An 18,279-nucleotide genomic window follows, 5' to 3' on the forward strand; every position below is an offset into this window, starting at 1 on the left:
AGGGTTGAGGAAGGAGGGATTTTATAGTGGGTACAAAGTTGAGATGAAATAGGAATCTTGTACCAAATTGGACTCAAATTCTAATTCCTATATTTAAACAAAGAAATTGTCGTCTTTAATGATATTTAGAATTTGGAAGATTCCTTGAATTGCTAACTTTTAATATGGAGATATGAGCCTTGAAGTCCGCGCAATTGATATTAGGAAAAGAAATCTCGCGCTTGTATTGAATTTTGCCCAGCTGCGCCACTTTAGGCGTCTGTTTTTTTTATCCGCGCCGCTTTAGGCGTCTGTTTTTATCCCAGAAACAGACGCATATTCGACGCGTCGAGAATTTTCTCGACGCGTCGAGACTTCCTGTGCGCGAATTAATTAGCTACTGGAAAATTTCGACGTGTCGAGCCCTTGGCTCGACGCGTCGAGTCCACTGGGCCCCGAACTCATCCAAAATTGCTCCAAACTCATCCTTGAACTCCCCTTGGTCATATCTTTGACCTAAAATGGTTCAAAAATACTAACAAACACCGTAAAATATTCAAAACAAGTGCGAACCATAATTAAATGATAATAGCAAGGAAAACATGTATTAAATAAGCAAAATTAAAGAGCTTAATTACTGTGATGATTCAAAATAACCATAAAAACAAGCACAGATGTGATAACATCAATGTCTCTTGTAGGGGAAGTCGTAAGTTTGTGAGCTAGTGAAGAGGTAGAAAAAAGTGGTCAGAAAGTTATCAATATTATTAAATAATAAATAATTATTTTTATTATTTTACGACCAATTATATTTTAGGAAATTAGTCGAATAGTATTTAAAGTGAGTTAATGTTTTTTTTAAGGCAACAGCGAAAGGAAGGAATTAATGAACCAAGTCAATAACAAAATCACGATGGGTCCCCTCCTAAACCAACGGACCAGATTAAGAACTAATCGCTTTTGTTAAAGCGTGAGCTAGCTAGCTGATTCGTTTTTTTGACTAATGTAACAAACACGATAAGAATTAAAAGTGTTCATAATAGAGATACAATTACGAATGATCAAACTAACATAAGATAAATCAAATTGGTTCCGTCTAATAATAATAACAACAACAACAACAATAATAGGATCCATATTAGTACAATATTATGAGGTTTACTATGATATTATATTAGTAAAATATTATGATATACAATTCAAGTCATTGGTAACCTAATGTTTACTTGTAATAACAAGTGAAAATGACTTGATTGCATTTTTTTAAATAGTTCGAGGGTTTATTTAATCTTTATCTCTAATTTATTAATTAAATAGAAATATAATGCTTCAATTCAAAAGATAATATACTATAGGCCTTGTTTGGTAAAATAGTTAGCCTATCAGTCAATTGTGATTTATTTGACTTCTATTATTTGTTGTTTGACTTGGTTAAACAATCAATATGCGTGTTTGATTATTAGCTTTTTATAACAATTTATTGCTTCAAAATGTTAAAATTCAAAAAGTTGCTCAAAGTAGCTTTTTCAATAAGTTTTTTAAAAAAAAGTCATTTCACATGTAATAAGCTATAGCTAACAATTAATTTACCAAACAATTTTTTACAATCGGCTAATGCTATCAAGTAATCAAACTCACTAGCACAATCAGCTAATAGATATTTACCAAACCTACATTGTAAATTTAGTTCAAACATAAAAAATATTGTCTTTGATAGATCCTAATAAATAATTATTAGGAGGGTGTACAAATTTATAACATGTAAGACAAGACTAACTAGCAATATAATATATGAAATAGTTTCACTAGCAGCTAAGCTGACGTACGTTTAACTAATCAATAATTATGCAAAAAATAATATTCCGTATAATGCATGTGATTGACACTAGTACATATATACAAAACTGTTAACCCACGATCGTTGTATATTTACTATCAATATTTACTATAATGCAGTAAAATATTATCAATAAACAACAGCGAAGGGTCAGCAATGGAAAATCAAAGTAACAGAGAGTCAGCAATAAAACTGTTAACCCACGATCGTTGATAAGTTGTTTATTGATAATATTTTACTCCATATATATACTTCACTCAGGTTCAAGAGATACAAAAGTGTCAATTGAGCACAAGGTGTTTAGCCTTCATTTTGTGCTTTAAATGTAGATTTATGTAAATGACCCACATTTGCTTCATTTGATAAATTAAGTACAAATTCTCTTGTTTAAGCAAAACATATCAATTTTTCATGTGTTTTGGAAGAAAATTGAATCAAATAGATCATTGAAAAAAAAAAAAAAAAAAAAAAAACAAACAAACAAACAAACAAACAAAAACAAAAAACAAAACAAAGACAAAAGCAAAAATAATAAAAATAATTTTAAAAAGTCAAGGAGACGGATACAATAATCTTTAGAGAGCCAATACGTGGTGTTTTCATAACTCCAGTCTCATGACATATCAATTTCAAGTCTTTCAAGTACACAAACTATCAAAACCACTTCCCTGTTTTCATAGTGAGAAATAGAAATTATGCAATGACTGGCTTAAAATCTTGACTCAACTCTCATTGTGGCAAAAACACCAAAGGCATGCTAATGAATGTCACAAGTCAAATATTACAAGATACAAACACAAATAATCTTTCATAATCGATATCTCAAAGAGCCCTAGTTTATGAATTTTACCCTTTATGCTATAATCACAAATAGAGCAAGTAGATATATAGAAAATACAACCTTAATTCATGCCCCTAATCTAACTACTCACACAACATATATTAGGCATATACAAGGTAAAAGCATAAACATTGCAAATGATGAAATGATGAATCCAAGATTACTAATTTTCGAAATGTTAAAGAACTTAAATCTAAAGATAACATAACCCTTAAATATGAAGGCAAATGAAAGAAAACAAATTGGGTTCGTCTAGGGGTCGAAACAGAGGAAATATAGCTCAAAACGCACTTAAACACTATTACAAAGCATAGGTACGTGTGGGCAACTGTATAGCTATAGCTAGGAGGTTTGCTAAGGCGTATAGCAATCTGTACGATCACACGTATTTGATACAACTTTAGACTTTACTTGAGAAACAATATGGTTGAATTGTCCTACCTACTATACGTACTATAGAACAATGGCAACAAGGGCAAGTGTAGTGACAGACAACTCGCAGTACAATACCTCATACACCTTGATGATGACCAAAATCTTGTTCTTGAAATCGTTGCATTCTAGATTACCGGCGCGCCTTTTGTATAGTCATACGCACCCCATACCAACCTATATCTTGAATTTGATCCGCCATCTTTAATTTCGTTATACATTTTATGCTCCAATGTTCTAATTGTCTCTAACATCTTTCAAAGTACATGAAAATCACTCGTTTCTACTTTGGACAAGAGAAATTATATATACTTAATTTACAATCAAATTAAAGTGAATAAAAGCTCATTTGGACATAATTTTCACATTCTAAGCACAAAATAAAGGTTATATAAGGGGTAAAACATGACAATTAAAAGACTTATCAACTATCACACACTTAAACATTTATTTTCCCTCAAGTAAAAAGAACAAATTAAACCAAAGACAAGAAACCAATTACTGAATAATTTTACGAAGGCAAATTCAAAAATAAAAAATTAAATGCTCTAAATATGAATCAATTGAATTCTCTAACACCTTATTCAAACCAATTGTTGAGTGGATATTGAAAAATAATAATAATAATAATAATAATAATAATAATAATAATAATAATAATAATAATAATAATAATAATAATAACAACAAAAAATTACCAAGAAATTGACACCATCTCACAAAGAATCATTCAAGCTCATGTATCAACAAAAAGTGAGCATCAATTACAAAAAAAAAAATAATAATAATAATAATAAAATAAAATAAAATAAAACATCAATAGAAATGAAGATAGGTCAATAATATTTGTCCGTACGAGTTTAGCTCATTGATTTCAATAAGTAATATTTAGGAGGAAGAGATGAGCTAATAAAATATTCGCTCTCACTTGAGAGACCTAGGTTCCTGACAACGAAAATTTGCATCATGTCAATAATAGTGGGCCTTAGGTCCCTTCTTCTTTAAAATAAAACTTTTCAAAAAAAAAAAAACAAAAAAGGCCAATAATAATAGTGGGCACAAATTGAGTTGTAACATCATGGCAAGTTCCAAGGCACAATTAATAGTCTTTTGGGAAGTGTTAGATAGTTTAATAGTTAGTTTGCTTTTAGATAGAGAAGTGCAAAATAAAAAATAAGATCCTAAAACATATGGCCAACAAGATATTCCTTCTCTACCTTTGCAAAGAAAAACACAAGTTGCATAAAACATGCCCCAATAAGAACATCTAAACAATAATAGAAATGGGCTCTTTCCACTAAACATTATAGTACATACTCCCTATTTGTCAGCATGTTCCTCTCAACTCTCAAGCCTGTCCCTCATTGCCCAAAAACCTTTGTTCCTCTCCATCATCACCACCACCACCACTGACCTCAACTCTTTGCCACATCTGCAAGCTCGTGAGGTTCTTAGCCCTGGACGACTCCACCTCCCAATCTGTCCGGCAAAGCGTGACATACAGAACCGAAACAGCGCAGACCGCCTGCGCTGACAAAAGCCCGAACCACAGCCCGCTGAACCCAGCCTTGAGCCAGAATGCCAAACCCACAGCCACCGGTGTGCCCACGAAATAAAAGGAGACGAGGTTTATGCGCGCCCCCACCTCTGGCCTGGCCGTGCCGCGGAGGATGCCACAGCCCGTGGTTTGTGGACAATTCCCAAGCTCACACATGCCGATAATTGGCAGAACTGATGCCACCACCGCTTTAAGCGACTCTTCTTTTGTGAAAAGGCCTGCCCATCTGTGCCTGAACACCACTGTCCATAAAACATTGATGAATCCGAACACAAATGCACATACCAAGGCAACCATTGCAGCTAGCTTGGCTTTGTATGGTCTTCCAGCGCCAAGTTCATTCCCCACCTGAATAATATATATGGCACAAATACACTTTAATTTAAAAGTAGTGCTACACTACATGCAAATTAAAGAATGACCAACTTCCCAATACTAATGATAAATTAAGTAATTAATTAATTTCTATGCACTAGTATATAAAAATGTGTGGAAAAAGATAAAGTATATCATGATAGGGTTGAAGAATAATGGTGATTGTTGGTTGGTTATAACAATATATGTAACAATTTAAAAGGCCATAACAGAAGTTGGCCAGAATGGCCAGAAAAGAAGTTTATGGAATACAGGTTACCAAGTATGTCCAAACAAATTTCATAATGAGCTAGTGGAATAAAATTACTTAGGAAAATTACAATTTTTGTCCCTAACTTCTTGGATAATATAATTATTATTTTTGTCCTTAATTCTGGACTGTATTTCATCTTTAAACTTTTATCTAGATTACTCTTTTTCTCTAGTTGGCTGGTCGACTAATTGGCCGACTAGGCGCCGAGTTTGGTGTTTAACTCTATCTAGTTGACGCCCAATTAAGCTGAGTTGACACCCAACTCGGCTGATGAATGGTATTTTTTGCATGCTCGATTGCTCTTCTTCTATATTCTTCCAACTATGTACTAACTAGGAAAACTGTAGACTATATACTCGAATTACTCGAGCGCCTAGGCTAGAGCCTAGTGCCTTCTGCAACAATGATTAGAGACGAAAAATAACAGTTATGGGGATGAAAAAAATAATTAAGTTGAATAAGAGATGGAAAAAGTGTGGGAAATGATGGAGTTACCCGAGCAGAGACACAACCAGCCAAAGCCAAAGGGATATTATACATAAAGCTGGTGGTTTGTATGAGAATCCCAGTGGCCGCCACAGCTAGCCTAGCATTAGGCAAGTATCCGGCAAGAACAGTGACAATCTCGTACCACCACCACTCCAAACAAATCCCAATACAGCTCTGCACCGACAACCTCAACAACGACCCCATCCCTCCGCCGCCGCCGCCGCTGGCGGCGGCGGCGGTCCACTTCCACTCCCACCTCCCATAAACACACACATACCCCATCATCAGAACCGTCATATGCAGATTAGTCACCACCGAGGCCAGAGCCACCCCTGCCACCCCCTTCCCCAAAACCACCACAAAAACAAAATTCAACGGCACATGAAAAATCACAGCCACAAAAGTACACCACATCTGCGGCCTAGTCACCCCCTGCGACCTCAAATAAACCCTCAACGGCTGCAACACCGTGTTGGTCAAGAGGTCAGGGAGAGAATAAACACAGTAAGTGGCCGCCATTGATGTGATCTCCTTGTCTTGCCCCAAGAACACCATGATTGGCTCAAGGTTCACCCAGAGAATAGCTATGGGTACGGTGGCCACCGCAAGTATGAAGATCATCTGCCTAAGCGAAAGGGCGAGGGATTCCCACTTCTTGCTGCCTTGGCAGCTGCCATGGGTCTGGCTGCACACTGGCTCCAGCCCGGAAGCCAAACCATTTAGCACAGAATAGCCAGTGATGTTTGTGAAGCCAATGGCGAGAGCCCCGCCAGCCAGCTCTAGGCTGCCGAGCCTCCCTAGAAACAGCACGGAAACCAGTTGCCTAAAATAGACTAGGCAGTTCATTGTTGTTATGGGCAATGCCATTCCCCATAGCTCCTTCAATTCCTCCTCAACCTGTATATTCAATACCATTTCTTTAAAATCATCATATTCACTAGACTATAGCATACACCAAAACATATATAATACATGCCCACTATGCATATACACATGTATACATAATATAACACATATATATAGCTCATGGCTGAAAGGTTGAACTATGCATATACACATGTATACATAATATAACCCCAAACATATATAGCTCACTGACCGAAAGGTTGAATGTAGGTGTAGTGACCCAGCAAATAATGGGCCTGGAGGATCTCGGCCTTAGAGAAAAAAAACAAGCATTCAAACTCTACAGTACTAAAGCACATTCTGTAATTTACCTCCTCATAATCCACAGAGAAGGTGTGAGGGAGCTCAAAATTAGACTTTAAAAACACACACACACACACATATATATATATGGGTGTGTATAATGGTGTAGGTATGCATTAAAAAAAAAAAATTAAAAAAAAAAAATTAAAAAACCAACCTGAGAAATAGAAGGGACATTGTGAGAAAGAAAATCTGCAGGGTCCTTTTCAGCCATGGTTGAAAATTCAATAAATGGGTACTTGAGAAAATTTCAAAATGGTTTGCAAAACCTGCAAAATAATTAAGGGCCGGGGAGAAATAAAAGAAAGCCCATCAAAGTCATTTAATGGTAAAAGCAGACAACAAGCAAAATCACCAAAAATCAAAGTTCTTTAATTTGCTCCTTCATTTATACATACTCTTCTGTTAAATTATCTCTCCTCTACTTTTCACAAATTAAACCTATCATAAAGTAACGCTTTAATTTTTTTCAACAAAAACCAACCTTTATAACTTGCACCCACTACCTAAACTGAGAAAATGATGAGAAAACACCCAGAAAATGATGAAGAAATTATGAATAGTCACATTACATATATAGGGAACTGTAATTTTGGAGGATTATATTGAGGATGTATAGTATATAGTTTTGATGAGGAACTTGTTGATTGAGATCAGAACAAAATTTGGTATGAATACCTGCAGGGTGAAGCTGGAGATCTGCTCTGAATATAAAGCTACCAATACCTCAAGGTGGCCAGCAGAGCCATGTTTATAAAGGATAGAAAATGTTTGCACCAATCTTTAATTTTGAAGCTTTTATATTGCTAAGTGTCACAACAACCTTCTTTTACAGTTAATTATTTTAAATTATGTTAATTAATGCAAAGGTTTATAAAAAAGCAGAAAAAAAAAGGTACTTTGGATGTGTAACATTATCCATTCCTATTATGTTACAATATGCTAATTAATAATCTAATGAAATAATTTTTTTGGGTAATAAGAAAAGTCTGACTATCTTTGTGATTTGAATTTAGCTTCCGTTCAACAATTATGCCACCCTGGTTGATATGAGACTCGAACCAGAAACCACAAGATACTTGACAAATCAACAATTCTTTTAAAAAAAAATACACAGTATTATTGCTAACACCCTCTTGATTGAGTCTGCTCACAGCGTTTTCCTAGTGTGATTTATCTCGAAATTTGTAAGTTATTACACATGAGTGGAGTTTACTCTGTACTCACTATTCAGTAGTGACTGCAGATTTTCTTTGTCATTCAAAGAAATACAGAATATTGTTATTATGATTGATGATTGATAAATCTTAGTCGCATGATACATAGAATATGATACTCCGTACACAAATTTTATCATGCATGCCCACTGATAGTACATTTTTATGAGTGGAAGGGGGAAATTTGGTTCATTTTTGTCCTCTGCACAACTTCCAGGTATATATATATGGTGCCATGGTGGCAAAGGAAAGTGGCGAATCCACTTTTACTATGAATGGCTAAATCGGCCCACCAATTTTTGGATGGGATATAGTATGTTTTATTATTTATTTTTTTAATACATACGTACATACACTCTACGCACAAGAAATCTTCATCACCTTTGATCTGTTAAGGTTTTTCAATGACCCTCAAATTGTTGTTGGAGCAAGGTTTTGAGGTGATCAGTAGAACCAACTCTGCCACAATTTTTTTGGATAATGAATAAAAGCAACAGTTACTAATTGAAGGTGTGTACGGAGCATTTCTTGCAAATCACACAAGATAGGTAAATCAAATTAAAAAGACCATATGTGATAGAACTCAACTGAAAGAATCATTATCAGCCTACTTAGACACCTTTTCAAGTGTTTGGGGCACCAAATATTTGAACGATATGATACATCTGTATTGTTTGTACATAATTAATGGAATTTATGGAAAAATTACACGTTGATCCTGGATATAGGCTTAATATTTTAAGAATTTTTAGGACAAATATAATCTATTTTAGTGTAAATTTGGTCCATTATTTAATGACTGATGACTAACGATATTATTTAAAACGGTAACTTAAAATTTGTAAAAGTGCACAAGGCATTTGTAGGATGAAGATTAGGAAAATACTTTGTGTACTCCCATTTTATACTCTCAATTTGTATTCCCTCTCACATGTTCTTGATGTAGACATTTTTTTGTGGACCCACATGTTAAAAATAACTAATCCTGGTTTGCCACCTCAGGGAGTACAAATGAGGGAGTACAATTTGGGAGTCTATATAGTAGAACTCTGAAGATTATATAGGATAAAAAGAATCTTGGACCGTACCCTCTCCTGACCATGAATTATGTACATTATGAAGTTAAATTATGTGTATTGGACCAGGATCCACAGTGCAAATTATGTGTATTGGACCAGAGTCCACAGTGCACTGTGGACCCTGGTCCACGATATAAATTGCCGATTCTCATGGGAACACAAATTACACAAGCATATATAGTACATAATATAAAATATATTATATATAAATTAAAGTTTAATTAGCTAACTAAATCATGAATACAACATGATAAGGCCGCTAACCGGTTAAGTTTCTAAATACGGATTGCCCCAGGCCAAACATGAAAATGATGCTTCTTTAATTTGTGCCCGGCAAAGATAGAGATGAAGATGGTGAAAAAAGGACACCATTTACCAAATTATTGATGCAAAAGATGAGGTTATTGAAAGCTAGCATTGATAGAGATGAGTTAGCCAAATATTTGTCCTTCTAAACACAAATACAAAAATACAATATATATATATATATATATATATATATATATATATATATATATATATATATATATATATTGATGCAAAAGATGAGGTTATTGAAAGCTAGCATTGATAGAGATGAGTTAGCCAAATATTTGTCCTTCTAAACACAAATACAAAAATACAATATATATATATATATATATATATATATATATATATATATATATATATATATAAGGCTAACAGGTCAATTAAGATTCTAAAGAAGGATTGCTCTAAACACCAAATTAAATATGCTTCTTTAATTTGTATCCACATCTAAAGAAGAAAAGGATTAAAAAGACATCAGGATTGTTTAGAAAATGGCTTATCAGTTAAAGTCTAGCTTATTTGATCAATTTTTTGTTTAAATGTTTGAGAATCAGTTTTTTGATGACTTAATTTATTGATATGATGCGAATATGTTGGAAATGAAAAAATTACTTTGAATCGGTAGTTTAAGTTGTAACTTTAACAAAACAATTTAAAGTTGCATCTCATAAACACACAAAAAAATGTGCATTAAAGATAACCAAATAAGGGGACAAACCCTAATGCTTTGGCCCCATGCATGTTCTTTAAACTTTAGGATATATATAACAAGCATCAAAACTGTATCATTAAGAGACATTATTATCATATACTTACAAAATATCTTAATAATTCCTCTGAAACTTTTGAAATGGACCCTTCATTATATTTTGTTCGGCTTTTTCTAGTAAAGTTATATTAATGTCAACGTTATTACACATTGTATTTTATGTCCTCTTATGGTTATAATAAATATAATTTATAACATGGTGAAGTGATAGTACGTTAAAAATTAAAAACGTCAAAAACAATAATTTACAAAAGCAAACATTTCTATAAAGTCTGGTGTGATAATGGAAAGGAGATCCGATGGTGCACGTTTGTTCTTATTCATGTACCCAATCGATCAGATCAGATCATGAGATATTTTAGATGAATTATTGTTTTGCGTATTTGACAGAACCATTTAATTAAGAAAAAAAGTCAAATAGACCCTCAAATATTTGCTAAAAAGTCAATTAATCCCTCCAACTTTTTAAAAGTGTAATTACATCCATGAACAATGCATTTTGATGCAATGAAGCCCAAATACAGGTAAATGATCTACTATTATAGGTCATTAAAGATTCGGCAACTTTTCCGGCGTGTTTTCAGGCAAAACAGTGACCGGTGACCGATCGCTAGTCACGGAGAAGGCAACCTAGATCTGGGTTGCCTTCTCCAGTTGAGAAGGCGACAATTGTAGTCACCTTTGGGTTGCCTTCTCCGCCTGAGAAGGCGACCACTGTGGTCACCTTCTCGCCAGAGAAGGCATGATAACAAGTCATTTACTTGTATTTAGGCTTTATTGCATCAAAATGCATTGTTCATGTGTGTAATTGCATCTTTAAAAAGTTGGAGGAACTAATTGACTTTTTAGCAAATGTTGGAGGGTCTATTTGACCCTTTTCTCTTTAATTAAATATCAATAATAATGAATATCCGTTGTTCTTCTCCCAAAGACCCGACAAAACATTTGGGAGGATGTACATCACGATAACTCAATAGCCCGCCAGTGCACACAAGAAATTTGTCCATTTTAAACATAATTTCCACACTGCCGCCACCGAGATTCATCCCGGTCAGGTTCCATGGGTTGTTGAATTGGAGATATTAGTATTTAGTACTGAGTACATACACAATTAATTGAAAAATGTACAAAAAAACAGTAAAGCTCACTTGGATAAAAAAAGGGAACAAAATAGAGAAGAGAACCTATCACATAGTGCCTAAGTTAGTCCACTCATTCATATTTCCATTCAGAGGTTTTGTTGTATACACCATGAAACAAAGTGACTGAAGAAACAATTCAAAACTTGAAGGCCTTCATTATTTCTTCATTTACCTTCACTTCCCTCTGTTAAGTTCATTAGCAAAGGCCAAGAAATACACCTTCAGGATTCCTCCTGCACACCCAGATTCTTAGGACTGATGAATCTTTACAAAATGGACGCGGAGGATCGTGCAAGCAAATGGCAAGAGAAGACATTTCCTTAAACACCGTACCGCCTGGTTTTTGCCCCGAACAGGTCTGAAGAAGAGCTTCATGTTGTGCTGTTAACCGTTGCTAGAACAGAATGCGGTCTTGATAAATCTCTAGCGTTTGCATCACCTTCTCTATGAATAACTTCTTGTGCAATCTGTACCTGTCAAAAGGGAAGTTTCTCGTTGATTAGAAGTTTAATCAATCGAACTAGGGTGCAGTGAGATCCACGAGCTGATATGAAAATTGCGTACTTTATTGCTGTTTCAAGAGTCCTCCTGGGTTCAGACAAAGAATCTGTTCACAATAAGCCAGATCTCAGGATTACTTGTGACTACAAAGAAAATTGTTGGAGGAGAAGGTAACAATTTACGGGACCAATCATAGAGCATGAGTATAACAATTAAGCATGTGCTCTATCTCAACTAAAAGCATAAACTGATAGTTGGATGGACTCCAAACAACACGTGGACCGTAGTCTCTTTTTTTTTATCAGGTGGCACGAAGATTCGAACCCATGACCTTTGGTATGGCTTTGATACCAAATTAAACATGTGCTCCATCTCAATTAAAAGCCTAAGCTGATAGTTGGATTGCACATTTATGTTTATGTTATATTATATGCTCAACAATAACAATATGAGTTAATACCTAGGATTTTCTGGTCTTCCTTAGAAGTTGTCGGGAATTCTGCAAGCATCTGCAGGCATTCTTCTTGCAATTCCTTCACAGCTTTCCTCTCGAGACTAGGAATTGGGGGCATGTCTCTATCTGACCAAGTAGGCAATGTTCTCGCTGCTGCTATAACTGCTCCATCAACAAAACTATCTCCCTCGTTTGATAGCTTACCTGCTTCAAGTATCATATGAACACTCTAAACATTAGTAATCAAGCAAAAATAGAGCAGTAACTGCTAATGATGAAAAGAAACATGAACATTACTATTGTGGTAATAATCTTCTGGAAGGCCAGATATGTTAAAAACGGATAAGAAAGTGTCCCTATGAATTAGTGCATTTCCAGAGAACTGGATGACATCCCAAGGATTCTGAAATAATTATCGAAGAAAATTAGATCAGCGTGTTAGTGTGAAGAAATATCATCGAGCAATAAACCATCAATAACATCCTGGTAAGGTTTCTGCAATCTGCATGGCAGTAGCTTCTGGATATTGTGACAATCATGAACTAGCAGAAGAAAAAAATTTCAAATTGCAACAGTACCAGTAACTCTACAAGCAACTATAGTATTATATGTTTGGATACTTGCCTTTCCTATGCCATTCAAGGTCTTTTAGATTTCATTTGCGTTTTATATGTTTCTCTCTTTTCTGCTTTCTTTTGGCTTAGGTGCCATTTTGAACTTCCAGAACCTAACTTCAATTGTTAGTGTTGTAGTGCAGCACAAATTCTTTCCACTTTGTTAACATTTTTAAAACCCAAATCAACAATGATATCACTTTTTACCCATAACTGCAGAAGGAGAAATGATAGATTACTGAGTTCTTAGAAAGAGTAAAGAGAAACTAATCACCACGGGTGATGAAAATCCATATCTTTGCATGAAAAAGTCATTCTTCTGCGCAGCCATATAATTGATTGTCATCTGCACCAATGTAAAACCAAAATTAGGATGCACAAACATTATAACCCAGCATGTATCAGAGCAGTACCACAAATAATAATCAAACTGAACAACCCTGAGATTATATATTTATATTCAGAAGCACAGAAAACACCCATCCTTTTAAGTTTTATCCTTTACACAAAACATTCCCATGAAAATAGAAAATTAATATGTTCAGAACAGAATGAATTATCTGAATAATATTCTTTTCTCTTAGTTCTTTATTTCTTTTTAAATCTCTGTGCTGTGAGTGTGATTGCAAGGTAACCACACCTTAACATTTTCTAAGTTCCAAGTAGGAATAGACCTTTGTTTGGTACTACTGTAAGTAGAGACTTACTAACTTACAAGTAACAACAATAAAGGAGATGGGAATAATTTTGAAAATTGAATGACCAGATTGGCTTGCAATGGATTAAGGGCATTTCTTGTTAAATTACAGATGATTAATGTCTTAGGCCACAAGAACCTGTTTGATTGTAAGTATTAGTTTTCCAACCATCCCGTCCTCCACCCTCCCTTTTCACTGTGTATCTTGTATGATTTAACATTCAGAAGTAAAAAAAGCAAGCTATTGTTCTTCATACATTTTCTCAACTTGTTAACCTGTCAGATGTCCTTGTGTTTATAAGTGCCTGATTGAGACTAGAAACTTCTTTTCTCAAGTATAATGTGGCAAAAGCCACCTTTATAAAGTCCTAAATCACAACTAAGCCAAGCAAATTAAACACAGATGCGACTTTAGTCTCACATAAGACCATGAATAAGAGACGTGTTAGTAGCACTCCATAAAACATCGGCTGCACTTAATTTAACCGCATGCGCATTAAGCCAAGCAGATTATACATTTGCATGATGTAGATAATAACTAAGATTTACCTCATCTCCTCTTTTTATTCGTTGACCTGCATTTATCATCACTTCAAGCATTCGGTCCTTGAAACGCCAATGGAAAAAGCAATTTGGCTGAAAGGAATGATTCAGCATATCTGGAGAATTAAACAAAGTATAGCCTATTGATGACCATTCTCAAGTGAAGAAGAATTTTCTAAAAATTTACATTGAATAAATTGAATTAGCTCAAATGAGGAAAAGCAAGAGCCAGACTCCATGCTGAGGAGGGTGTGGCATACTTGAAGTGTTGAAGGTTTATCTACTCAAGTAACTTAACTATTTGCAGACTACCATTAAAATGCGTCTTTTCTTCTACAATAATCGGGGACAACATCATTTGATGAACACAGGAGCAACACTGCAGTGGAAGAAGAAACTCACCAGCATAAGGAACAAACATATTTGCATCTTGAACCAGTGCACCAAGTGTCATCTGCATGTTGATACAACGAGACTGTGCCATACTCAATGCCCAAATAAATCTCTCTGGCTCACGAGCAAGACGCTTTATCTTTAGTGGCATAGTAGGGTGCTGAACACAAATGGGGTACTAACCAATGAAAACTAAGGAGCTGGAAAGATCATGAATATAGTTAAGGAGAAAATGGCTAGATACCCAATTCTTTTCCCAAAATGCAAGGGCCCGATCCTGCTGTTGTCTAATAGTTGAAGCAAGATTTTGATCCTGCAACTCCAAAAGGTCCTCCTGGCAGCATAAAGAAGCAGAAGCAGGTAGGTAACAGCATCATAGTATTACAGTGCAAATATCTATGTCATCTTCAATAATATCTGGATCAACAAAAATTTAATGATCTAGGAACAACTTTAGATCCCCTATTTCTTCCTACCTTCTCTTCTTTTTACAAGACAGCTTTATGACATAAATGACATGATAAAAGCATGAAAATTTGTAAAGACAGAACCTTCGTTTTAAAAAAAAAAAAAATTAAAAAAAGGAAACAACTTTTTTCATCTTTTTTAATACTACAAGAGTACAAGGAAGAGCTTCACTAAAGGAAGACAAACAATAACTAAAAACTTGTAGTCTCAAAAAGTGCCTCAGAAATTATTTTGGATTTCTATAGAATTAAACACCCTTCATGACACTTGATGAACAATATAAGTTTAGAATTTCTTATTTAGAACTTTTTATTTAGCATAGTAGTTATATGTCAAACCTCTTTAGCTAGAAGCAAGCTAGTGCATTCTTCAGCACTTGGCAAGAAGTCACCATAGAGTTGCCAAAAGTTGTCCTTGCAATCAAAGGAATACAAAAGAAGGCATGCCAACCTTAGGTCCCAATCTGTCTGTGAGAGGAAGAGAACTAATATTAGGAAAATCCAAACAGAAAAGAAAGAAAAGAAAAAAGGATCCAACTACATAAGTACATATAGCAGAACTTTCACCTCTGGATTGGTGGAATTAATAATGTCAAATATAGGATGACCCACGGGTATAATGTCAGGGAAAAACATCCAAGGAAGCTTTTGACTTATTGTTAACATCAACTCTAATGGGATTTCCATGATGATCTGCAATTAGAGAATAGAATTCAATCAAGTAAAAAAAAAAAAAAAAAAAAAAAAGGTATGATTCCCTTTTGCAAAAAATTTTGGAAAGGAAGAGAAATGAAAGTATATTTCTCAAAGCCTAACTATAAATTAAAGCTCACCCTGGAACGACGAAGAGGCTCAACATCTTTGGAAGCATATACTCCATACCCATCGGGTCCTTCCCTGAATTCCACTCCATATGCTCGGAAACTTCTCACAAACCCTATCTTGTAGAAATCAGGGTCTGCCAGCTCCAACTACTTGTTAAATGACAAAGAATTAATTATGGTTTTAGAAGTCTACCCAACAGAAAACAGAAAAAAATGAAGTTGTACTCAACCTTCCTTCTAAAGACTAGAATAAATCATAACCAAAGGAGGGGAGATAAGAAAACAACTATAGGTTATTGTTTGATTTGTTTCTCGACAATGAAATTTCTAATCTTTAAACAACAATCATGTATTGCTTTCAATAATAGAAATTTTTATTGAATAGCAATTAAAAGTTAAAACAATCCTCAATGTAGGAAATACACAATTGATTGAAATAAATTGCTCCAATAGAGAAGCCAAAAGTCCCTCCTAGTATAAGAACTCACTTAAATAACTTACTCCAATAAGAAAACTGCATAGTTTATGAAAACTAAAAAATTGACATCACTGTCAAAACTCTGAAAGCTATCCCCACTAGAAAACTTCCAATGCACAAGCTATCTCTTGAAATTCATAATGTGCATGATAAAGACAGAGAAAAATATGCTACTGAATCTGAGAGTGAAGTAAAGAATGGATTTCAAAAACCCCACTCATATGCTACTGACCAGCTTGACTTACATGAGTGGTCATGCACTCTCATGCTTGAGGTCGGGAGTTCAAAACCCCCTCTCATATAAAAAAAACAGCACTTTACCCCTTAATTAAGTTGACCAGGGATTTAATCAATCCAAGAATCAATAAAACTGAATTTTGTTTCCAAAATAATAATAATAATAATAATAATAATAATAATAATAATAATAATAATAATAATAATAATAATAATAATAATTTTGTTCATGTCTTCTTTTTTTTAAAAAAAAAAAAAACTTGTTCATGTCTTAATAAATGCAATTACAAACATATATATATATATATATATATATATATATATATATATATATATATTGGGATTGAAAACTTTTGGACAAGATGTGCAAACTTCAGTGAAAGTTCGGTTACCGATCGAACCAAAACATTTAGGTTAACCGTTCGTAAACCCATAAGCCCAAAAACTTCAGTTCTATTAATGGTTAAACAATTTGAAAATTTTCGGTTAACGGTTAATTCAGTTCGAAAATATCAGTTAACCGAATTAACTAAATGGTTAACCCAAATTTTCATGATATATATAAATAGTTAAATATATATATATATATATATATATATATATATATGGATGTCTTGACTTTATAATTTCTGATTTTATGTTTGTAATATTGGATGTTATAATTTACACAATTGTATATCGATCTAAATATTTTCTTTTAACATATTATAACAAATCCATTCCAACAACTCACGGGTGAAAATACTAAGTATTATTAATAGTATTAAGGTTTAAAACGGCAGAGAGTACCTGAGAAGCAGGAGTTTCTTCAGGCTGAGAAGGCGGGTGAAAGAGAGGGAACGAAGAAGGAGATGAAGAAGAATTAGGGATGTCAAGAGTAGCTGTACTAGTAGAAGCAGCAGCGCCATTAGCACTAGCAGCACCAATTTCAGCTCTGATAATTGGTCTGCGTCTTGTTACAACAATGGCCTATTCCAGTAAAATAATATAATAGCATAATCAATACCCAGTAAAGAAACAGAGAAAACGGAGAGCATAGGTAGAGACGGCTGACCTGGGCGGGGAGCCGCCACCTCTGGCAGTGGTGATTTGCGGAGACCAGAAAATGGGAGGAGGGTTGATGAATCAGAGTAGAAGTCACCATTACTTTTCCAGTTGAAATTCGAATCCTCCGAAACGTTATCCACTAGACCACCGCTACTATCAGCGATTCAGTGAATCGTCATCTCTCAGAAAATGAACCAAGGGGTTTTTTGCTGTTGTTTAATTATAACTCTCAGTTTATTTTAATATTGTTATGGAATACATAGTGTTTTTTTAATTATTATACTGTCAATTTATTTAAGAATTAGAATCTAATAGATTATTCAACTATACACCGAAATATAATTAGGTCACTCAAGTTAAAAACTATAACTTAAAATAATTGTTTACATGTTTTTTTTGTTGAGTACTACTGTCTCGGACTCTCGGTTATAAATAAATAAATAAATAAGTCAATCAATACCGCTTTCACTAAAATTTGAACCCACAACTCTCATATGGGAAAACAACTTATGTACTTGTTAATGTGCTGACA

At 34.4% G+C, this 18,279-nt stretch overlaps 2 protein-coding genes across 3 annotated transcripts; both read right to left on the bottom strand.

The window, feature by feature from the left end:
• Nucleotides 1–4,214: 4,214 nt before the first annotated feature.
• LOC109175778 (protein DETOXIFICATION 54-like) lies at nt 4,215–7,242 on the bottom strand. Its single transcript, XM_019325131.1, has 3 exons — nt 7,131–7,242; nt 5,771–6,661; nt 4,215–4,995 (listed from the first exon to the last, which is right to left on the bottom strand). Exons 1-3 carry the CDS (start codon nt 7,185–7,187, stop codon nt 4,438–4,440), a joined length of 1,506 nt encoding a protein of 501 aa, XP_019180676.1. The 5' UTR covers nt 7,188–7,242; the 3' UTR covers nt 4,215–4,437.
• Nucleotides 7,243–11,415: 4,173 nt separating this feature from the next.
• On the bottom strand, nt 11,416–17,973 carry LOC109175776 (protein PLASTID TRANSCRIPTIONALLY ACTIVE 14). 2 transcript variants are annotated; one of them, XM_019325130.1, is made up of 13 exons: nt 17,755–17,973; nt 17,490–17,669; nt 15,995–16,132; nt 15,729–15,854; nt 15,501–15,629; nt 14,939–15,028; nt 14,704–14,854; nt 14,308–14,417; nt 13,336–13,407; nt 12,745–12,850; nt 12,454–12,651; nt 12,057–12,099; nt 11,416–11,965 (listed from the first exon to the last, which is right to left on the bottom strand). In XM_019325130.1, the coding sequence occupies exons 1-13, from the start codon at nt 17,842–17,844 to the stop codon at nt 11,887–11,889; spliced, it is 1,512 nt and encodes a 503-aa protein (XP_019180675.1). In that variant the 5' UTR covers nt 17,845–17,973; the 3' UTR covers nt 11,416–11,886. The 2 variants fall into 2 exon arrangements, with proteins under 2 accessions (XP_019180675.1, XP_019180674.1); XM_019325129.1 differs by having other exon boundaries at nt 12,454–12,654.
• Between the last annotated feature and the right edge of the window lie 306 nt (nt 17,974–18,279).

The sequence above is a fragment of the Ipomoea nil genome, unplaced genomic scaffold (genome assembly GCF_001879475.1).
Source record: "Ipomoea nil cultivar Tokyo-kokei standard unplaced genomic scaffold, Asagao_1.1 scaffold0688, whole genome shotgun sequence".
Lineage (NCBI taxonomy): Eukaryota > Viridiplantae > Streptophyta > Magnoliopsida > Solanales > Convolvulaceae > Ipomoea > Ipomoea nil.

Bases quoted from the DNA above. Each gene is read 5' to 3' on its own strand.
- LOC109175776 (XM_019325129.1), bottom strand. From the start codon at position 17,844: ATGGTGACTTCTACTCTGATTCATCAACCCTCCTCCCATTTTCTGGTC. The intron at 13,408-14,307 runs GTAAATCTTAGT...ACATTGGTGCAG, and splicing joins GAATAAAAAGAGGAGATGAG to ATGACAATCAATTATATGGC. The intron at 12,851-13,335 runs GTGATTAGTTTC...TAATTATTTCAG, and splicing joins ATGGATTTTCATCACCCGTG to AATCCTTGGGATGTCATCCA.
- LOC109175778 (XM_019325131.1), bottom strand. From the start codon at position 7,187: ATGGCTGAAAAGGACCCTGCAGATTTTCTTTCTCACAATGTCCCTTCT. The intron at 6,662-7,130 runs GTTGGTTTTTTA...TTGAATATACAG, and splicing joins ATGTCCCTTCTATTTCTCAG to GTTGAGGAGGAATTGAAGGA. The intron at 4,996-5,770 runs GTAACTCCATCA...TATATTATTCAG, and splicing joins CTGGTTGTGTCTCTGCTCGG to GTGGGGAATGAACTTGGCGC.